The 22345-nt window shown below is 42.6% G+C and overlaps 1 protein-coding gene across 2 annotated transcripts in view; it reads left to right on the forward strand.

Moving 5' to 3' along the window:
- The first annotated feature begins 202 nt into the window (after window positions 1–202).
- PLPP4 (phospholipid phosphatase 4) overlaps window positions 203–22345 on the forward strand; it is an 87850-nt gene continuing 65707 nt past the window's right edge. Inside the window, exon 1 of one of the 2 annotated variants that reach the window (XM_083617074.1) lies at window positions 203–969. In XM_083617074.1, coding sequence (XP_083473200.1) covers window positions 914–969 — 56 coding nt within the window. In that variant the 5' untranslated portion in view covers window positions 203–913. The remainder of the gene's footprint in view (window positions 970–22345) is intronic. The other variant, XM_083617075.1, reaches the window with a different exon arrangement.

Below are 22345 nucleotides of genomic sequence, written 5' to 3' on the forward strand. Positions count from 1 at the left end.
CCTTATTTAAATCTCTTCCTGGCGGGGCTTCTGTGTCAGGGGAACAGAAAGCAAACCATTCATCCAAGAAAGCTTTCCTGATGCCTGCCTGCTGAAAGCTTTACCTGCTCCATCTCTGCCTGTGATGCTGCGCTACACAGGCTTGACAGGAGCGTTAGCCCTTATTCCACCACCTTGCAACCCCGTAAACATAACGGGTGATTTTTCACGCCGTACTACACACTGAATGAGCGTTGGCATTTCGCTCCTGGGTAACGCGTCTCTCCGGGCGAAAATGGGCAACTCCGGATGCTGATCAAGAGAGCCAAGGAGATCCTGCCAGAGGGGAATCTCCCGAGCTGGTGGGCGGGAGGCGGAGAGGCAGGAGAGCGTCGGACCACTAGAGGCAGGCAACAGATAGTTTTCCTCGACGGGGAGGGGCATGGAAACCCCCCAGGATCCCTTCAGCCCAGACTGCTCTCGGAAGCGAAAGGCGTCTCTCCTGCCAGGCGTGCTTGGAGCGAGACTGCGAGAGGAAAGGGAGTCCCGGCCAGAAGGCGAAGAGCGGCAGCGCCGGGTGGGCAGCGCGGGAGAGTCAGCAGCAGCTCCAAGAGGCCAGCGCGCCGTCGCCGACGCCGCAGTCGCGGCTGCCGTCTAGGGCGCAGGCTGCACTCCCGGGCGCTTTTAGCTGGCGCTTGGCATGGACTGGGAGCGCCGCGCTGGACTCGGCTGGCCACGGAGGGCTCGCTCTCGCTCTCAGGCTCCGGAGAGACGCCGCGCTTGGGCTGAGGTTCTCGCCTCCCTGTTGCCTCTTTCCATGGGATTAAAAGCAAGGTGGTGAAGCAGCCGCCGGCCGAGTGGATCGGACCTCTCACCTGCCTCCACACCACCATCACCCCTCCCCCAAAAGCCCGTCTTCTCTTTGGACCGAGCCATGTGGGACCTCGCTCTGGAGGTGGGGATACGGGTCCTGCTCTTCGGCGTCTTCATGTAAGTAGCCCAGGAAGTTTCCTCTAGACGGCGGCTCGCCTCGCCAGTGCGCACCAACCGAGTATTATTATTATTAATTATTTTTAAAAGCTCCGTTGCCAGAGCCGGGGAGAGTTGGAGGGGAGGGGATGGACTAGATGGCCTTTGGGTGCCGCCAACCCGGGAGATCTGTGGCTGCGGGAGGGAGAGGCTCCAGCTGCGCGCCCTACCTGTCAAGGTGGTCAGGGAGGACCTGCGGTACTGAAAGCTTCCCAAAATGAACTTGCCTCCCCTTAAAGCCTTACTCTAACCAAAGGGTACCCTCTCTTTTAACTTAAAAGTCTTTCTCTTTACACCCTCCGCCTAATATGCGAAGTCTGCTAGTGATCACATGGTAGGAAAATAAATGCACTCTGCACGCGCTCAGACACCTTTCTCAGAGGTGTCTCTGCGTGTTCCAGAGTTAAGTCCTGTCACTGGAAACAGGCAGCCCTGGCACAAACGAATCCTGCCGCAAAGAACGTGTTTTTCACTCCGAAAGCTGCCTGAGGGGAGGGGTGTCAAAATGCTCCCAACAGTAAAACATGGACACAGCCGGCCATTGGTTGGTGCAGTTTGTTCCACAGGGGGAAAAGAAATAAAATGTTTTTCTTCTTCTCATGAAAATTAATAATTCTGAAGAATTTGTAAAACAGCACCATCTAGATAATGGAACATGATTGCAACGTGTGGCTGCAAAGTGTCCCTCTGTATAAGTTCTGTTCATTATCTGCTGGGAATGGTTTAGAAGGGGAGGAGGCGATCAACACCAGGAGAAATCCCATTTTTGTTCCTCAATATTTGTGCCTTTCTCTGCTTGACTTACAGTGCAATCCGGTGCCTGTCTCCCCAAAAGTAAGCCCCATGACTAGCACTGTATTTGTTCTATGGCTTGTTTAAATTTTGTTCCCTTAAAAATTAATAAATCATTGTTAGTGGCTCACTTTAGTAACCTATCCATACTTTCAATTCTCCCTCAACCTGCTTCAACTTTTCTGTTCCTTCTCTTCTCCTCGTTATAACTTTCGGTTGCGATCCTATGCCCACTTATACAAGGGAGTAAGCCCTACTGAACCCCGTGGCACTAACTTCCGAGTTAACATAGGAAGCTGGCTTATACTGAGCCAGACCATTGGTCCATCTAGTTCAGTACTGCCGTCACTGACTGGCAGGAGCTCTCCAGGGTTTTTAGCAGCCCTCCCTGGAGATGCCCACAATTAGACATAGGACCTTCTGCATGCTCTAACCCTAAGCTGCAGTAAGGTGGCAGCCCTATGGTTGCTTACCCTAGAATATGTCCCATTGACGTCAATGAGACTTACTTTTCGAGTAGTCATGCATAGGCTTGTAGTGTAAAAAAAAAGTACAGAAAGTGATAAATAGCACCAAGGTTGCTAGCAGAATTGTTTGTTTCAATTCCTCACTCCACCAAGGATAGAAAAAACATGCTTCCTTAGACCAGTTGAACAACATCAAGGAATCTTGACTTGAGAGCACAGGTGCTGCAGTGAGGCTTGGTTTATACACTCTTTTCTCTCCTCCTTGCCTGTGCCAGGATTCTGCTGAATAGGTTCCTCCTGCCTTTTGCTGGAAGCTGACAAGAGGGAGAAAGATGACTGTGATTTGGGAAGTGGGGGGGACAAAAGAAGACAGGTTTTTGTCCTGCTGCCTCCACAGCCTCCCTGCACCACTGCTGCTTCTTAATTGGCTGGGACGCTTATGTTAGTGTTGCATGTTTGATAATTGTAAAGGATCTTGGACACTTGTGCTGAGTAATTTCCACCAAGTGTTTGGCTTTTGTAGTGCATGCTGTAGCTTCGAAGTAGTAGAAAACAGTTGCTGATTCTCTTCTTCTTTTTTAAAATAAGAAAGTGAATCAGCTGTATTTGGTGCCTTGTTTTGTCTTTTTTTTTTCCTTGCAGGGTGGAGGAGGACATGTTATGTAACATAACTTAAAAATGGTGCAGGGTCTATTTTGCTCAAAGGGACTCTGGAGCTAAAAAAGGAATCTTGTGTGCATTTATTAATGATTTGTCACATTTCTTGTTTTTAAACAAAAACTCGCCCTTCTGTACCCCACCTTTCTTAGAAGAGGCAAACCACCTTTCTCTAAGGAAAAAAAAAAATTATGTAGCATATATTTCCCCCCCATAGGGAACATACTTGGCTTTCACTTTACAGTCTTGAAATACCACACAGCAGTTGGTAACCCTTATGATCATATTTGGGATTCTCCTTTCCGTTGAAACCTGCAGCATGGACTAAGGATTTGAAGGGCACGTATTCAGCACAAAGTAAAAGAACAATGCAAATCTGTTTAAATAACTTCTCACAAGGGTTTCGTTTGGCAAGGCTACCTTAAGGAGCTTCCAAAGTAACATTAAGGGCTTGCTCCAATGACTGGATGCGAGATTTCTCTGTACTCCCTCCCTTGCCTGTTAATACCAGCCTTCACCCTCCAGATACACTGATCAGAAAAGCTTACGGTACAATTTTGCTTGGATCAACTTTTTATTAAGTTAGTGCATGCTGAAAGTGTTCACTTTTATGCTGCTAAGCCTGGAAGGATTTGCAGTGCACATTTTGTGATTTCTGTTCTCTGTGTCAGTAGAATATTTGTTTGACTATAGAGAAAGCAAAGGTGTTGGCCCATAATAAAAATCCACATTAGGGATTTTTATTAGGCCAATCAATACATTACAAAATAGTGTGCATGCTTTCAGTTAAATATTCAGAATAGTCCTGCCTGGTTGCTGAGCGCAGGAGCCAAACTGATGAGAGGGAGGAGAAAGACTCCCTTTCTATGGGATCTCCCCTTCTTTTTTTAAAAAAGACTTCCCTCTGGTACCACTAAAAATGACAGATAAGGTGTTAAAAAGGTTGCAGTTTGAAATGTGCCATAAGAAAACCCAGTGCAGGGAAATCTTCACAGAATTGTACTGTAGGCTATGAGAGGAAAAGAAAACATTAATGTTCCAGCTTGGATTGGCTACCACATCAGATAGTTGTGTGCGCAAACATGTAAATAGTGTAGTAAGACACCAAGTGTGGGGTTTAACTAGGGTCAGCTTCATTTGCTACAGTGTAGGATCTGAATGGGTGGAAAACATATGTGGGGATAAAGTTCAATCCTTCTAACAGGGAAATAAAGCAGATATAATTGGATGAAACTCTCCTGCCAAGGAAAGAAGTAGTGAAATATATCCCTTATCCCCCCAGGCCACACCTTTCAAGTGAGGAGGAAGGTCTTCCTGTCTCCTCTCTCCTTGGTGCCTTGTAGCTCCGAGTGGGTGATACAGGTTAGCCCCCCAAATGATTCATATGGTGCTCCTGGGTCTCACAGCCCTGAGAGGAAGCCTCAGGAATCACCGTTCACCTGCAAAAATGTCTCAAGGTGCCTACCTGTTCCTGCACATACCTGCCAAGCCATCAAATACAACCAACCTATTTAACTTGGGCCCCTCACTAACGGTCAGTCTTCAGAGTAGAAAAAAACAAAAGCCATTCTTCCAGGTCAATCAAAACATGGGACAAAAAGATTCCCATTCAACTCTTTGACACCAGTCAGAAATTCTATACTGCATATAGGGAGAGATCGTTGTTGGTCAGAAGCTGTGAGGAACACCTCTAGGTGGGGTATGCTTAAAGCTGTTGCTTTCTCTTCCCACAAGCTGGCACGTTGCCCATCAGTGCTTCCTGGAAGCATCAGATGTACCCACCAAATCCTTTCCAGATGAGATAAGCATGGCTGCATGCATGCATAGATATCCTTTTCTAAATGGGAGTGAATGAGTTCAAGATTGGGATGCAATATAAGGGAGGACAGATCAAACAGCTACAGTCTTCAAACCAGCTGAAGAAAAGGAGAAATCCCCTCCCCCCCAATTCTAAAACCCCAAGTGTTTTGGTTTGTGGATTGGGCTGGGAGTTGAGAACCCCTGACTGTGTTGACTGGGGCTGATGGGAGATGGAGTTCAACAGCATGCAAAGGTTTGTTGGCTACCCACAGAGAATATGCTCCTGTTAACATTGAAGGTGAGTCTAGAGTTACTTCAGAAGAATGGAAGGTGGCAAAATTCTTACTCGGGGAGCAAGATTGTTGCTGCATTAAAGTGAACAACTGGGGGGGGGGCTATACTTCCTGAGATATTTCATGCGTTTCCAGTTCTGTTGGTCTTGAGTTTAGATAGAGGGCTTGTAGTTATTCTCATTTCTTAAAAAAAAAAATGAGCTGGTTAACATGCTGTGTAAGACAAAAGTTTACCCTGTACTGGCAAATGTAGAGATTACCATCTTTTGTTCAGCTTGATTGCTTTTTAATTAACATTGATGATCATGCCATCTGATGTTTCCAGAACTGGCTGAAAATGTTGGTACAACTTTCGATGGCTAGAAGTTACTACTTTGTTGCACATCGATGGCTGATAGCTTCTGAACTAGGAGATTCCCCGTCATGGTTGGCTGTGGGCTGGAGGGTTGTGGTCTATTCAGTGAAAAATTTGCAGTTGCCTAAAAGAAGGAGCCTTGAGTGGGGGCTGCTCCAGGTCGAATCTGTTTGTTCCTTAGAGAGCTGAGGCTTGTCCATAGGGAAGTTGCCTGATATTGAGAACATTGGTCTATTGTCTACACCAGGCATTGGGAACATCAGGCCCAGGGCTGAATGTGGTGCTCCAAGCTTCTCTGTCTGGTAGGACAGGCCATTCACTCCACCAGCCTTACCCCATGCTCTACTTCCCTGCTTTTGCTTGGCTGAACTATCATAGTCCTTGTATTGTGATGATGCCTCTTGCTTACTGAATGGAGATGTGCGTGTGAACACGTAGAAAAATCTGACTTTTGCATGGCTGGAATGTAGCCTCCTATACATATCTGTTGCTCTACTCACTTTTGCTGCTGGCCCCACCCTCAGGAGGCTCCCTTTGAGGTGATACAGCCCCTGAGCCGAAAACATTTCTCCATCCCTGGACTGCACTGAATGGCAGGAACTCTCCACCATTTCACATTGAAGTCTTAGTTGCACTCCTACCTTGGAGATACCAGGATCTGCTACCTTTTACATCCAAAGCATATAATATTACTAAGGAGCTTCCTCCTTTTAACTGATTTCCCACCTGTTCCATTATGTTATGTTCATAAACCTTCTACCCCGACTGTGGAACTCTCCCCTCTGAAATTCAGCAGGTGCCTATACTTGTTTCATTCAGACACAGCTTAAAACTTGGCTCTTCACTCTGGCTTTTGTAAGTTATTAATACCCAGCTGGAACTGCAGTTTTCTTTTTCCATTTCTGTGATTAATTGTTCAGTGTATTGTATTCTGCTCATAATTGTTATGGTCTTGTATTTTTTATTTAAATAGATTTTGTTGTTTACTTGCCCAGATATCTCCAGATGGAGAGTGGACTATAAATATTTTAAACGAATACATTTGTCAATTGACAGCACAAAAATGCCACCACTCTCTTGACAAGGAAACATTCCCATTGAATATATGAAAATAATGATGAGGGAATTTAAGTGCCTGGTGTATCTGTTGCTGGAGCTTGGTAGCACAGAAAAATGCAATGCCACTCCCTTTTACCACATATTGGCAAAAGTCATTGGGATTTGTATCATTGCTGATAGATTGTTAGCTGAATGAGGTTTCAAAAGTACATTGGCCCCTTTCTTTGCGTATATATATATATATAGAGAGAGAGAGAGAGAGAGAGAGAGATGAATAATGCTTGATAAATGTGACATCTTCATGTTAAAGCAGTTATTCTGTTGCTCCATAAATGTTGTCCCACACAAATTGGTAAGGCTGATAAAATACAGAACAGCACCAGAATTCATACTTGGATGCCCTCATTATGGAAACGACACATCACTAGGCATGGATTCAGGCAACATGATTTTAATGATAATTACAATAGATGTTGTGGAAGCTTGGTTGTTAGCTGATTTGTGATAAAAGAGTCAAATAAAGATGGAATTGTATTTGTCAGGAGTACTTTCAGTGGGACTCCTGCTGGCAAGTGATAAGATTTCCATGTGTGCTAACCACCATGGGAACTACTCACAGATTTATGCTAGTATGATGCATTTTGCTACAATCCTCTGTTATGTTTTATGTGTTTGTGTTTAGTAGAAGGGGCTGGGGTGAGCTAGTGTAGCAGAATGGCTATGAAACTGAACTGTCGACCAGAAATTAAGTCCTGGTGGAACAGACATCTCACCTCTGCCAGAAATTAATTACCAGGGCACAAGAAAGTCCTGATAATTCCCTTCCCTAGAAGCAAGAGGGTGATCATACTGATTACAGGAACACATTTTAGATCACTGAAATAATGCATTCATGTCATGACAAAGCATGGTTTGTTGCAGGGATAGACTATTGCAGGAGTGCAGAAGCTGGGGCCCACCCAACGCTGTTGGAACTCCAGTTCTATGAAATTCTCATCACTGTAGTGGTATCTTTAAAGACAACCCCATTTCTCTTAGTTTTCCTTATCTTCCCCCATAGGTCTGATGTGCTACCTGAAAAAGTGAACCATGAACCACAGTTCTAATATTTTTTTCCAAGGCTGCAGGAACTGAAACTGCACTTTTCTCAGGAGAAGGGGGAGAGCTGGTGAAAGCTCTTTTTGTTCTTTGTGACGACGTTGCAGAGTTGCTGGTTCATCTGGGACAAATGCTGTCAGGTTTGCATTCTGTATTCATGGGAATAAACTCCACTCTTCCTTGAATACTAAAGTTGGATGAAAGTGGAGAAAGAAAAATAGAATTTTTATCAAGCCAGGTTATCAAATTCATTGCTGGATCAAAAGATTGTTTTTAATGAGAAGGGATTTGCAAATTATTACTGGTTTTCTAAGGTATCTATTACTCCAAATACATTTCCAGAGTCTGGCACTTTAAACCACATAAGAGAGACGTCCTGTGTTCATTAGTTTTAACTTTAATGAATGAAAAATAAGTACAGGTAGAAAAGTTAACTCGTCCCACCAGTTCATCTTTAACAGGAATTCAGTTGATTGTCAGATAACAGTAAAAGAGCTATCTGTTTTGCATATATAGTATCCTGGCCGTGTTCTTTAACTGTGATAGCAAACACCAGTGCTGTAATGGGCTATTTTCTTTGTGTTGTGCATAAAATTCTCCCAATAGTCTGCCTTTCCTTGCAGTACAGCCAAGAATGGTGCTGTCCAGTAGGACAGTGCTGATGCCCCGTTTCAGGACAATGGACAGTACCTATATTTATAGTACAGTGGTACCTCGGGTTACATACGCTTCAGGTTACATATGCTTCAGGTTACAGACTCCGCTAACCCAGAAATAGTGCTTCAGGTTAAGAACTTTGCTTCAGGATAAGAACAGAAATTGGGCTCCGGTGGCGCGGCAGCAGCAGGAGGCCCCATTAGCTAAAGTGGTGCTTCAGGTTAAGAACAGTTTCAGGTTAAGTACGGACCTCCGGAACAAATTAAGTACTTAACCCGAGGTACCACTGTACTTCCACTTCTCCAGAGCACCAACAGTGGTGCAGTGCAAGGGTGATGTGCACAGCACATAACTATGAATGCCTGTGCACACTCATGGGACTAGCTTTCTTTTTCTCACCATGCCTCTCCTTTGTGAGCATCCAGGCACTCAAGATTCAGACTGGTTTTTGCGTGTGAATGACCCTGGCTGGACTTGACTAGCAATCTCCAGCTATTTCAAAGTGATGAAAACTCTTGGGCCTAAGTTATTGCAGAGCACTGGGGTGTGACATGTATTTGAGTTAGAGTGGGAGTATGGCATTCATAAAAGTAATAAAACTGCAAGCAATTGTTTGAGATGGCATCAGCTGTACTTGATAAATGAGTAATTAATAACCTAATTAAAATTTGAGTAAGTGAATACTCCTTTGCATTTAGAAATATCAAATGGTGAAGGTTACCTCATCCTCCAGGGTGTTCTGCTACTGAAGTTAGATAGCTTAAGTAGCCTAATAATGGTTCAAATCAGGGGTGAGATAAGTGTATGCTTTTGAAGGCAGAATGAAGTGAAGGCTTTTGAAGGCAGAATGTTTGACCTAGCAGGTCTATTCAGACATGATTCAGAGTCATAGTTAGACATTTCTGTGCCCAGTAAATAGTTGAATATCTATCTGCATCCCCGCTTTACTCTTTTGAGTAATGGTGTTTTTTTTCCACAGGCAGACACAAGAGATAAAGTAGATTGCTTTGCAATCCTGGTTCCCTTTCCTGCCTTTTCTTGGAGAGAAAAAGCCTGCCAGATCCTCCTGTTCTCTGTCCATCTCTGTCTACAGCAGGATTGGGGTGACCTTTTTGGTATCAGGGTGTGCATTCCATTCTGGATAACCTTTTGGACTACATGCCAGAGGTAGGCAGGGCCAGAAGCAAAAGCAGGTGGAGAAACAAGTGTACATTTTGTACAGTAGGTTAATTTCTACACACACTTGCACACACCTTTCTATTCTTTCTGACCTTCTGTAGCCACCTGTTTGCATGTAGCATGCTGGATACTCTAGGATGAAATATAGGGTTGAACATCCAGACTTTGGACAGGGGGCTGGGATGAATCACACCACCAAAATGACAACTTAGATATGGCGTTATGATGTTAAAATGAATGACAATGAGGATGCGAGATGCATAATAGAAGTCAAGGGGAGATTGCATGATCTAGAACCTGCTTAAACAAAGGTTCAATTTTAACGTGGAACCTCAAGGCAGATGTGGGCAGAGGAACACAGACCACTAATTCTACACAGTTTAGTACTGCTGAAAGTGTACAAAGCAGATCGCTACTTGTGGAGACCATAATGCCTGAATAAGGCTTGCAGTGATGCTAAATCAAAATGTTCCTTTTGAAAAGTGTCACTATTTTTTGCTGTTAGACTAGACACAGCACAAAGTCAGAGTGAAGTTTATGGCTTCTTCATAGTTCTGTAGTATTTAAAGGACCACCTTACTTTTTATATCCCTGCACTACATTTATGGTCCACCACTGAGGCATGATTGACTGCTCTTGTAATGTCATGTTATCACTAACTAGAAATGTGCATGCAGAGTTGTGGCTACTGAGATTATGGAACTCTGTGTCCACTGGGATCAGGCTGGCACTATCTGCAATGTGTTTTAGGCATTAGCTAAGTGTTAATAAAAATGGCTAAATAATAAAATGTTATTGTTCCAGCAAGTCTTTGAAGGTGTCTCATATTGTTTTTCTGTGAACTCATTGATATATACTGTATTTTATTATGTTCTCTGCATTGATTTGTGAGCTTGATTTCTACATCTTGTATCTTGTATACCTGATACCATATAAATATATTTATCTGGATTACAAGATACAAATTGGAACAAAGTGTCTGCTCATTAAACACTTGAAGTAGATTTGGGTGTATTTTTTTTTTTTAAGTAACATGGCTGCTTATAAGATGCATGGACTTTAAAAATACAGTAGTGACAAGGTGGGGTATGGTTGTCATTAGGTAGGAATAATTTTATTTGCTTAGCTAAAAGCCATAACAAAACAGAATGCAAAAAAATAAACAACAGGAAAAAAAATCATAGTTGAGTCACAAATTTAGCTCTTGATTTCCTGGCTGCCAGCCTAAATAAAGGAACATGCAAAGTAGCATAGTTTTCATTATCAAACTGCAGAAAAGCCTACATACCATGCATGCCTTTGCATGGTCACATTTAGCTTTTTGGTGAGATGGCATTCATAAAAAGAATGCTATTTTGTGACTTTTCAGATTTGGCTACTGCAGTCATGACTGGGATCTAGTGTTGATTAAGGTGACATTGTCTAACATTAAAAATTGTTTCACGTGTTGATTAAGAACAACTTCTTTTCAGGGCCATTTTATCATAGCTTGAGATCTTCACTGATTGTGAGGTAATTCACAGTAGAAATGTCATTCAGGGTAATTGGATTGTGCTTTAGAAGCAATATCTTGTTAACAGCATCCCTTGGAGACATGTGTTTATCTGTGGGGTGATATGGATGTAATCTGTATAGACATGTACATTATTATTATTGAATAGTTATTATATTAAACCTGTGTAATCCTACGTCAGTTAAGACTTAATCAGCTATTGGTAACCCAGACCTGTCCTTTGTGGATGTCATAACTCATGACTACAGATATAATCCTACGTTTCAGTCCCCATGAGAAACAAGGATACGAACATGTTTTCTTCTTTTCCACCTTTGCTGTATGATGATGCAAAAGTTCATCAAATTGGTCCTGTCTCTCACCTTATTTATATTTAATCTCAATGTCCTCAATGCGGGGGTTTTGTGCGGGGTGTGTGTGTGTGACTGTGACTTTCATTTACTATTGCAAGTCTCCTCAAGATGGAGCATGTCATTTTACGTACTTCAAGGTACCAGCAAACAACTGGTGATTTATAATAAGTAGTATTAGTACTAGGTAAACAGAAAGGATTAAAGCTTTTATATTGGCACAAAATTGTGGTGGTGAGTAGAAAATAGACCATCCAACAGTGCAGGCAATTGATCTTCAGAAGATTATGTATTTAATGCCGACAGAGTCATTTTGTCTCATGCTCTCGCTGATATGACTTGATGGACAGTGAATTGGGGTTCCTCTGCAGAAATATTTTTGGTGCTTCAGATACAACTTTTTCTTGAAACAGTCTCCTTGAGAAACCAGAACAATTTTATATGATTTCCAGATGTCTGTACACCTGTCTTTTGACCAGTGTGGACTGTCAGAAAGATGGCAAGGAAGGGGAAGGGGCAAAGGCAGTCTGGTGACAGCCCTCCCAAATGAAATACCCACTTAAGAAGAGCAGGAAGGACAAACATATCTTAAGGGTTGTTTTTATCCCAGGAGTCAGAAGTTGATTCTCTCTGTCTGCCCTCCCTGTATTTACACGCTTGGAAATTCTGAGATTACAATGGAAAGGTGGCCTATGTTTAAAACTACAGACATCGTCAACATTTGGTGGGCATCCTGCTAATGGCAAATTAATGTTCCTGACTGTTCTCTTATCTGTTCTGAACTCTGCTATCTGCACAGAGTAACTAAACTGCTGAACCATTCGTTACATTTGTCCTATGCTTGTCTTTGCGGGGAATGAATCATAGAATTGTAGAATTGGAAGGATCTCCAAAGCTTATCCAGTCCAACCTCTGCAATGCAGGAATCTCAACTAAATTGTGACTAACCAATGGCCATCCAACCTCTAATGTCATGTAATGGTTGAGTCACTCGGTGGCCCTGGACTTAGAGTGGAGCTGAATGCTCTCTACAGCTCTTCTGTTCTTGTTTTCAGAGGTGATGAAATTCTTGTCCAGCTTCCTGTCAAGAGCAGCTTAAGGACATGTGTAGCTGCCTCGCTACATTAAGAATGCATTAAGAAACCTTCTTAACTGCCCCCCACTTCCCACTATGCTGGCTGATCATTGTTTTTTCCTTGCAGGAAAAGGTATAAAAGGCTTCCCCTTTTCATCTGTGTCTTGCTTGAGCAGCAAACTCTGCCTAAGCCCTGGCATATCTCTGCATTTCTGATCTTTCCTTGAATCCTGACTTGTTCTCTCGCCTTGCCTGCATGTTCTCCATTGGATCCTAATTATACTTTGGTTCTGCTTCCTGGTTTGATCTTTGATTGCTCTTTGATCCAGAGTCCTGGCTCCCAACTCCGGACTTGCTCCAGACTACTTCCCATGGCCCAGCCCTTCCTTGCTGGTCTGGCTGCATCTGCTGGTGGGCTTCCTGCCTTCCACCTCACCAGCTGTATTGGGTACCAGTCACAGCTGCCTCGGCACTTTCCACATCATTGTCAATAAGTCGCCATCAATTTCATCTTCCTTGTTGTCATTTTTCAGTAACCCTTCAACAACGAAGCTGCCAAGGGCTCTTGTTGAGACAAGACTGTGAAACGGATTCTGCAAATAAATAGGGTATTATCATTTTATGTCTCCATCTTTTCTATTCCATGTGAATGTCTGGATGTTCAGTTATAATGTGAGTGTGCTACATCGTTGCACCCAGTCGAAAAAGTGGCCAGCTTCCTTTTGAACCTGTTGATTGAATTTTGGTTACAATCGATTTCCATTGCAATTTTGTATTGTGGGGAGGCTGTAGTGCCACCAAGTGCATGTTTTTCACTTGCAATTGGAAATGTAATTCATTCTGTTGCAAAACAACATCATCGACCTTTTCTACTGTGGTAGATAAATAAGGAGGACTTGGCTCTGAGACTGCTCCTTGGCACCGCTGCTGTCAGTTACTTTTTATTTTTGCAATCTCCATCTTGCGATTTCTAATAACTGAACAAAACTCTGAACTGTGAACTTGGACAAGACATGGTCTGCCAATTTCAGACCTGTAAAGAGATGGCTCCCTGCCGCCTTTCACAGCTGCAAAGGAAGAAAATGTTACCCTTACGTATTCAGAAGCATGCTTTGAAGTGCATAAGCTGGAGGATCTGGATTTTAGTCAATAACAGTCACATGGCTGGTAATTTTGTTGGATGTTGTTCTCCTCTTGTCCTATCAAGAATGACATATCTGTGACACGAGGCACAACTCAGTGAATCGCAAGTGCTTAAATTTAAGATGATGTAGTGGAGGAGCAAAGGAAATGTGCAGATACAAGAAAAACACAGAGAAAGGGGGGAAAGGGGTGGTGAAACAAAAGCATTTGTACGAACCATCGAGCCATATTTATATGCTTTCCTGAAATCAGTGTTTTGACGACAAGATGTATGTAGCTGTATGAAGCCATCTTTGCAGTAGAAACTAATTTCCTATTGCGAGTGACTGCTTTGAAGATGCTATTGTCTTCACATTTGACTACCAAGAGTGAAGCTTATATTTCCCTTACATTAGGGCATTTCAATGAATTACCTTTGCCTTTCTATAATTTAAACCACTAATATGAATGATGATTTTCATTTAGTTCTAAAGGCTATAAAACCACCTGCTTGAATTAATCCACAAGGAGAACAATGTGTTTTGAAAACTCTCCTCCAGATCTTCAGCATTTTAATTCTAGGCATGGTTAAAAAAAAGAGCAGCTTGGGAGACTGTGATGAAGCTTTCAGTCCAGTCCTATGCATATTTAAGCAGAAGTTCCTTTGATTTACTCCACCAATGTATGATCTCTTCTCCAAAATAAGTCCCCCCCAAGTTTAATGGTGCCTACTCCCATGTAGTTGTGTTGCAGGATTCTACTGAAAAATATGGGAAAATTCCAGATCTCCAGATACCCTTCTAGTAAATCTTTCTCTCCCCACTCCCACTGCCTCAGATCAGCACTGTGGGAGAGGATGTGTATTTTGGAGAGTGGAATTTAAGTGGCAGAAGGGTTCAGCAGCCCTAGATTTGTTGTCAGGCTGAGCTCTGGAGTATGTACAGCAAAAGTTAAGAACAGTGCCTATGCACGCGCAGAGTGTTCTCCTTCATCACCAAAACCTGCAGCCTGTCCCTGACACTTGGGATGAGAAAAGGAATCCAAGGCAGATTGAATTTTGTTAGCAAACCCACCAAAGAAAAATGCAAGGACTGGCCCAAGCAACAATAGAGATCTGTCCTTCACTCAATCACTCACGCACTCACGCACCCACCCATTGGGTTTGATCAAGGAAATTAAAGGAGCTCCAACCCGTCTACTATCTCTGCCTCATTCACAGTTCATAGGCAGCCCTTCTGCTGTGCTCCTATATCCTAACCCAGGCTGGTCATAACTCCCACTAGACATGTGTTCAGCAACTGTTGAGAAGGGGCCTCATCCCATTGTGCACCTGTAGGGGAGGTTCAAAAAGTATCTCCATGGTGCTTAGAGAATAACTCGCACCTAAATATTAGTAAGACAAAGGAGATGGTGTTGGACTTCCAGAGGAAGAGAGGGGAACCTGCCCCATTGTATATCGGGGGGTGGGGGGCTGTGTGGAGAGAGTCTCCTTTAAATTCCTGGGATTGGAAAATCAACATTACTCAGATGGTAAGAAAGGCCCAACAGAGACTCCATTTCCTCAGGGTTTTGCGAAAGAATAATGTTAAATAACAACTGATGAACTCCTTTTACCAGCCCACAATAGAAAGTGTTCTTTCATATTGTATCACAATGTGGTATGCTGGCCTGACAGCCACGGACAGAAAGTCTCTACAGAGGGTGGTGAATACAGCACATGATATCATGGGCTGTCTCTTGAGTCCGCTAGATGACATTGCAAGGGATCGTTGCCTCAGGAGAGTGAGAAAAATTATCAGGGATGACTCACACCCCGGCCATCACCTCTTTAATCTTCTACCCTTGGGCAGGAGATATAGAAGTATAATCAGCCATACCAACAGGCTAAAAAATAGCTTCTATCCGTAGGCTGATAGGCTGTTGAACAGAAAATAACATCGCGAAATTGACTTGCGAGGTGGTGTGTTGTTCGATAAGAGATTGAGTGGTGGTGGGGGGAGGGAGGCTTGTTTAATTTCATTTCACACAGGTTGTACAATGACAATAAATGTATTATTATTATTATTATTATTATTATTAGAGCTCCTCCTTGGAAGAGAGGATCCTTTGCAAATCAGGATCTCCCCTTGCATGGAGCAGGACTCTGCAATGTGACCCCCATTGTTCTTTCAGTAAATGAGTTCAGTTAAGCCCTTTCTAGTGAGGTGACAATCCAGTTCTCGACCACCAGCATCAGACTCTGGGCAAGGTGAGAGAGAACAATGTGGGCAGCAGGACACCTCAAGTGGAACAGGGCATTTGCTACAGAAGAACCGACGGGTAATCCTGACCCTGCTATGGTTGTCAAGCTCCAGCTTGCAAGCCGGGGATGTGCTCTGCCTCGTCTTCCAGGCTGGCTGACCTACTTGGAGGGTAAAAGCACCCAGGCTGCTGAGTTACCATCTGGATCGCTGAAGCTGCTTGCTTCCAAGAAGCCAAGCAGACTTGGTTACAACAGGGGAAAAGGAGTTATGATTTACTGTAATAATGCTTATTTGTGAATTATTTGAAGTAAATGCATGGTTATCATACACTCCTGGTGTGTGAGTGGTCTGGTAAGCCACACAGTGATTGGTAAGGGGTCAAGCAGTGGAAAAAGAACAACTTTGCAGAGTACGAACCTGGTCCTGGTGTGGTCCACATGTTACGCATCTCTAGCCTTTAAAGCTTGTGCTCCTGCATCCCTGGCTATTGATCATGCTTTTGGGAGTTGGAGTCCAACAACCTCTGTCCAATTCCCCATCCCTGCACAACTCTGCCCTGCTCTTAAGATTAGGACAAGTGTTTCACCTGTGTCTCCATATCTACCATTGAAAGCCATTACTTCTTGCCTTGCTTCTGTTTTCATAGCACTGCTAAGGGGAAGATGGCAATAAAAAGGAAAGCAAAGAGCTTGTTTGATCAGTTTTTCCCTTCACTGAACTGTATCTATCTTGGTTCAATGGTTCACTACTGTCACATCTGAAACAGTGATACTTAACAGTTCTATAGAGCTTTTCCCATCCTAAAGAGCTCACCAAACATTATCTATTTCATAAGAAGAGAAGCTAGTTTATTAAGATCTTTGGACACAAGTAAAATTTGTGGGGTAAGGTTTCACATTGTGTTGGCCAGATTTCCCTTTTAAGTCAGTGGCTGGCAGAAGGTAGATCTGGATATGCCGGTAGATCCCTGGGTGATTGGTATTAGATCAGTAAGGATTTCTGACTCTGATTTGTTTAACGATAGCAGCAACAAAATGACGTCCCCCAGTCCCCTCTAAACTGTACTGCTGAAATGAAGAAAGCTCGAGGTCACTAGGGGTGGATTTTTTAAATGTGAGCTCTGTTCAGTTCTGGCACTTCTCAGAACAAATTAAATTCTGAAGCCTTGGTCAGGCATTTTGTTGCTGAGTAGAGTAATCCCATAAGAGTGGGCTGTAGGGATGAGTGCGCTCACCCTTTCCCCTTGTTACCTTCTCTGAGTTGGAGGTGGGTGGGGTGTGATCGCATGAAGCGGGGAGACTTCTGTGTTCGTGGATGCTCCCCACACATTTAAAAACCCTGGAAAAGCAGGGTTCTAAAAGGCACAAAGAGTCCCTATGGATACAGAAGATGCCCTATTACAGGAGGCCCTCCCAGTATTTGAATAATGTACTGAACAGGGTCAATGGCGGCTGCTACTTGTGACATCTCAATGGTTTAGCTCAATGGTTTGTTATTGAATAATTGGTCTTCATATGTTTTACCAAGTAGAGGTGGATATTCAGCTATTGCACGATTTATCCTTTCAATAAATGAAATTCAGTTCATCCCCATGGTTGGAATGAAGGGCTAAAACTTATTTAAGCTCCATGATCTGGTTTTAGATACTTACGGGATTGTGATGGTTTATTCCTATCTACTGTGCCTCCAAGACTGTTTTTCATCCTCCATTATTAAAGCTGTAATGTGCATGTTTGCAATCCTAAACACAGTAGACAGTAAGCCACATTGAACACCGCAGGGCTTATTTCAAAATAAACATTTATAGGATTGTACATTGCTTTGCTTGACATCTTAAAGTCCCCACCACCCACCATCACATTAATGTGTTTTATTAGACTATGAAGTGGGATTTATAAATTTGCCTTTCTTCTGGGGTTATTTTCCCAGTATTGAGACACACACACACACACACACACACACACACAATACTTTGAAGACAGAAAAGGTAATTTTTCTCTCTTCAGTGTTTTGTTTAAAGTATTTTGCAGTATTATGACACTTTTTCCTGAAGGGTTTTAAAATAAATAAATGCATTTCATTCATAGGTACAGAATCAACACACAATTAGTTTTAAATCACTGTTCTAACTCAGCTTGATCCAGAGTAGATCTTAGACAAACTCAGCAAGAGCAACTGTCATTTTAAAAATGTGCTGATTCTGTACCTATAAATGTTTTATTTTATTTTTTTAAAAAAACTGTCATGGAAAGCTGTGAGGACACACTGAACAGTTAGCTAAACAAGAAGTTTATCTCTCTTAAATGAGAACAGAATTTCAACAGGAAACTCCTGACCTCAGCCGCAAACACTTATTGACACAGTATAGCACTATATGACACTAATTACAATTACAATGACATTAACTGTAATGTTTCCTGGGACTCACTTACACAGCTGCAAGTAAAACGTTTTAAATGTGTTTTAAAGTACAATATACAAATGTGACACTAGATGGCGAAAGTGAGCTATGCAAAATTCCATGTATTTTTCGAAACCTTTTTCAAAAAAATTTCACAGCGTTTTTTATGTGTTTAGATTCCACCCGGGGCCTTGCTAGAGAACTCTCTACAATACAGCTTCAGAGAGTGGCAATACTTGTGATCTGATACTGGTTTTAACCCATATCTCTCTGTAAGCTGCAGGGCCATAAATAGGCTGGGAAAGTTGACTCCTCCTGGAAGGAGATTACTGTGCTGTCTTAAAAAGCCTCATCAAGTCTGTTTGTGCAGAATTCATGATATTGCAAGGAATGGAGATGTTATTGGGGTTCAGTTTGTGAGAAAAAAGCAGAAGGGCTATATATTCAGACTAGGGGCCAGAGAAGGGGCTGAAAAGACCTCTAGTTGGGACAAATGTGTAATTCCTTTCCTCTGTATCTTCCTTAGAATATCTAGGTTTGGGGGCAGCAGTGCCAGCTCATGGAGGTTGAGCTGTCTTAGGCGGTGTGGCTGGCTCCTCCTCCTACTGCTGTGGAAGGAGGCCGAGTGCGAGAGAGGATGAGCTGCTGGCCTTAGAAGCCACACCATGCTCGGCTCCCTGCTCAGCCTCATTCCAAAAATGTGTGTGTGACGTCACACTCGTGCGTCTCACGTGTAACGTGACCCATGACCCTGGGCCCCCTCAACCTACAGCATAAGTTGGCACCTCTGTTTAGGGGTCTTGACGCTCAGTGAGATTTAGGCCCTTAAATATAGGCAGAATGAATATGAGCAAGAGATGTTGCACTGCAGAACAGCCGTAGCCTAGGGAAAGTTAAGCCTGCCCTGGTTTGGGAACCATCTGCTGAGTGAGAAAGCAGAAAAAAGCAGCTATAACCTCCCGTTGTGCTTAGAAGAGAACTTGATTTACAGAACACCTGGTGGCTTACTGAAAAAGCCTATTGGGTTCCACAGACACACTCAAAGCCTTTGTTTCCTCCCTACCTGCTTATCATAGTAGATTATAAGTCAGTGGCAAGGATCCATTTCCTTTGAATATCTACATTCACATTCAACTTTCCAAATCCCTCAACAAACTTTGGTCGTTTGTAAATGTATAATTGATGTTCCTTTATCAGCAGAGTATCAGGATTGTATATTTCATGGCAGATACCCACCCTAGCGAGACTAATGGGGATATGAAGATCAGCATAAAATTACAATAAATTGTGAATTGCAAAATCAGCAGATTATTGGATATAAATTGTGTGTGCACAAACTTTTAAAATTTGTTCATTCTCAAGGGCTTTCCACAGAAAGCTTCTGACTGTGGTAAAAATAAAACTCATAGTTTTTGAACTGCTGCTGATTTTCCTTGACGTTAAAAGCAACAAGAAAGAATATATAGCAAATCTTTATCTTATCTGTATCATTGGACTAGGACAAAGACAAATCCTTCTCCACTGAAATTCCCTTTTAAAAGTAATTTATTATTTCTACTGATTTCCTTAAAGTATCTCCAGGGCGCAACCATGAATTTTTCATGTTTGAAATGATACAGAGTCAGGTTCCACAAAGAAGCAACGTTGTTAAACATTCTGAGGTCACTCCTACTTATTCATCTGGGATACCCAGGAGAGGATGTGCACGACAAATTAGTGTTTCATTGGGAAGCTGATTTTAATAAATAAATGCAAGCGAGACAGACTTTCTGATCACTAGTCCAAGTTTGTCAGAAAATACAGGTGTGTTCTAATAACTTTTTGTTTGCCAATTAGTAGCCCAGTGCAATTTAGTTTCTATAATATTTCCCCAGCATTTGACTCAATAGGGCACAGTGGGTGCTGATCCTTTACCTACTTACACCAGTGATTTCTGTAAAATTAGCTCTTCCCTTCCTCCCGAAGGAGAGGAGATAAATAAATAGTGCATAGCTTGGTAACTGCTCCAGGCCTGTGGAGTCAGTTGGCCAGATTGACAGTATAAAAAGGCAATTTCCATTTGACAGAGGAGGAACACATTATTGAATGGAGGGGAGATGTTGTAAGGAGCTCATCCTACTCTTGAGTAGGACCCTGGCAGAGACACATGCCTGACTGGCATGTTATCTCCCTCCTGGTCGATAGTTTGGGAGCTTCAAAATCTTTCTTAAGCCCGAACATCATAGAGACCAATGCCAACAGACCTCGGTACACTTAGGGATCCGCAGAGTCTTTGCAGCTTGCGCAACAGACCTCAGCAACTCAGCATTTTGGCCAATCTACTTTATTTACATATAAACACACACTGAGCACTGCAACATGGCTCCCTCTCTCTCTAGAATCAGACAGCAAAGAGAAAGAACAAAGGACAATAGTCCCACTTCACAGAATACAGTAACACAAACATCCTGTCTCCATCACTTCCCACTCTGTGGAGTCAAAACATACACCGTCATGTGATAGACAACAATCCCATGACTGCAAGCATGGCGCAGGAATTCTAACAGATGTGACTGGCCAATGGGTGTGTTATGCATTTGATCCATGTCCATCAAAATTGGAGGTGAATTGTAGCCATTTATCTGCTCACCCAGGTAGGATAAGGGAGCCACAACTTTAGACCCTTTTATTCTCTTTGAGTTTTCTAAAATTTTATATATGTGTTTAAATAGACAAATATATATTTTGTTTCAATTACTGTATCCTTTGTTTTAACTTTTGCAAATGAGACACTATTTCTGGGAAGGGGAAGCTACTTTGAGAGTTAGAAAAGAAGTGGATTCACTGTTCCAGTGCTGTTCCAGTGAATTAGAAGTGATAGCCTTAATTACAGTTGAGTTTGCTCCACACTAGTTTTCGACAACTATGATAAAACCGAACTGAAACAAATGGAAATTAAAAGAAAATAAATGGAGGAGAAATTGCTCTGGCTTGAAAAGAGGAAAGGAACAATTCAAGATCCTACCTGACAGGAGGACCTGACTAATTAAATACAGTGGTACCTTGGTTCTCAAATTTAATCCGTTCCGGAAGTCGGTTCCAAAACCAAAGCGTTCCAAAACCAAGGCGCGGTTTCCCATAGAAAGTAACACAAAATGGATTCATCCGTTCCAGACTTTTAAAAACAACCCTTAAAACAGCAATTTAATATGAATTTTACTATCTAACAAGACCACTGATCCATAAAATGAAAGCAATAATCAATGTACTGTACTATAAAATAGATGATTAAAAAAAAAAATTCCTTATCTGCACTGATGATAGTCATTGTTTGGATGGGGGGCTTTTATCCATTTCTGCAGTCATTCACTCAGTCAGTCAATCAATAGCTGAACTGGGTTCCACACAGTCACAAAAACAAATTAAGTGAAAAAGCCTCAAAAACAAAATGCAAAACAAATAGCAAAAACAAAAGCACCAAACTTAATCCATTCCAGAAGTCCAATCAACTTCTGAATTTTTGAAAACCAAGCCGCAGCTTCTGATTGGTGCAGGCACCCTGGAAACAATAGCTGACAACCACATCAGATGTTTGGCTTCTGAAAAACGTTTGAAAACTGGAACACTTACTTCCAGGTTTTTGGCATTTGGGAATCAAGGCGTTTGAGGACCAAGGTACCACTGTAGCCAATTCATATCTAATATGAACAGAAAACAACTAATTCAAGGGCTACAGGCTTCAAAGGTGCTCCTTTTCTAAGGTAAGAAGTTCAAGTGAAAAAATGAGGCATACTTTAAAATAAACTTATAGTATAAAATTGTGCAAGTCAATGCATGTTAAGTTCCAGAGATTTACTCCCAGAGAACTGTGTATAACCATGTCGGTAGCGCTGTAGTCTAAACCACTGAGCCTCTTGGGCTTGCATATCAGAAGGTTGGCGGTTTGAATCCCCACGACGGGGTGAGCTCCCATTGCTCGGTCCCAGCTCCTGCCAACCTAGCAGTTCGAAAGCAAGCTGAAAATAGTGCAAGTAGATAAATAGGTGGGAAGGTAAACAGCATTTCCGTGCGCTGCTCTGGTTTCGGTGTTCCGTTGCCACATGACCCAGAAAAACTCACCTGTAAAGTGAGATGAGTGCCGCAACCCCAGAGTTGTTCGCGACTGGACTTAACTGTCAGGGGTCCTTTCCCTTTACATTTTTAACTGTGTTTATTGCCATAGAACTTTTACTTGGACTCAGGTTCCCAATATTTCACCACTGGGCATGTCCCCCAGTCTTGGCACCCACTAAGGCCT

Source organism: Podarcis filfolensis, assembly GCF_964270895.1.
Source record: "Podarcis filfolensis genome assembly, chromosome: 5".
NCBI lineage: Eukaryota > Metazoa > Chordata > Lepidosauria > Squamata > Lacertidae > Podarcis > Podarcis filfolensis.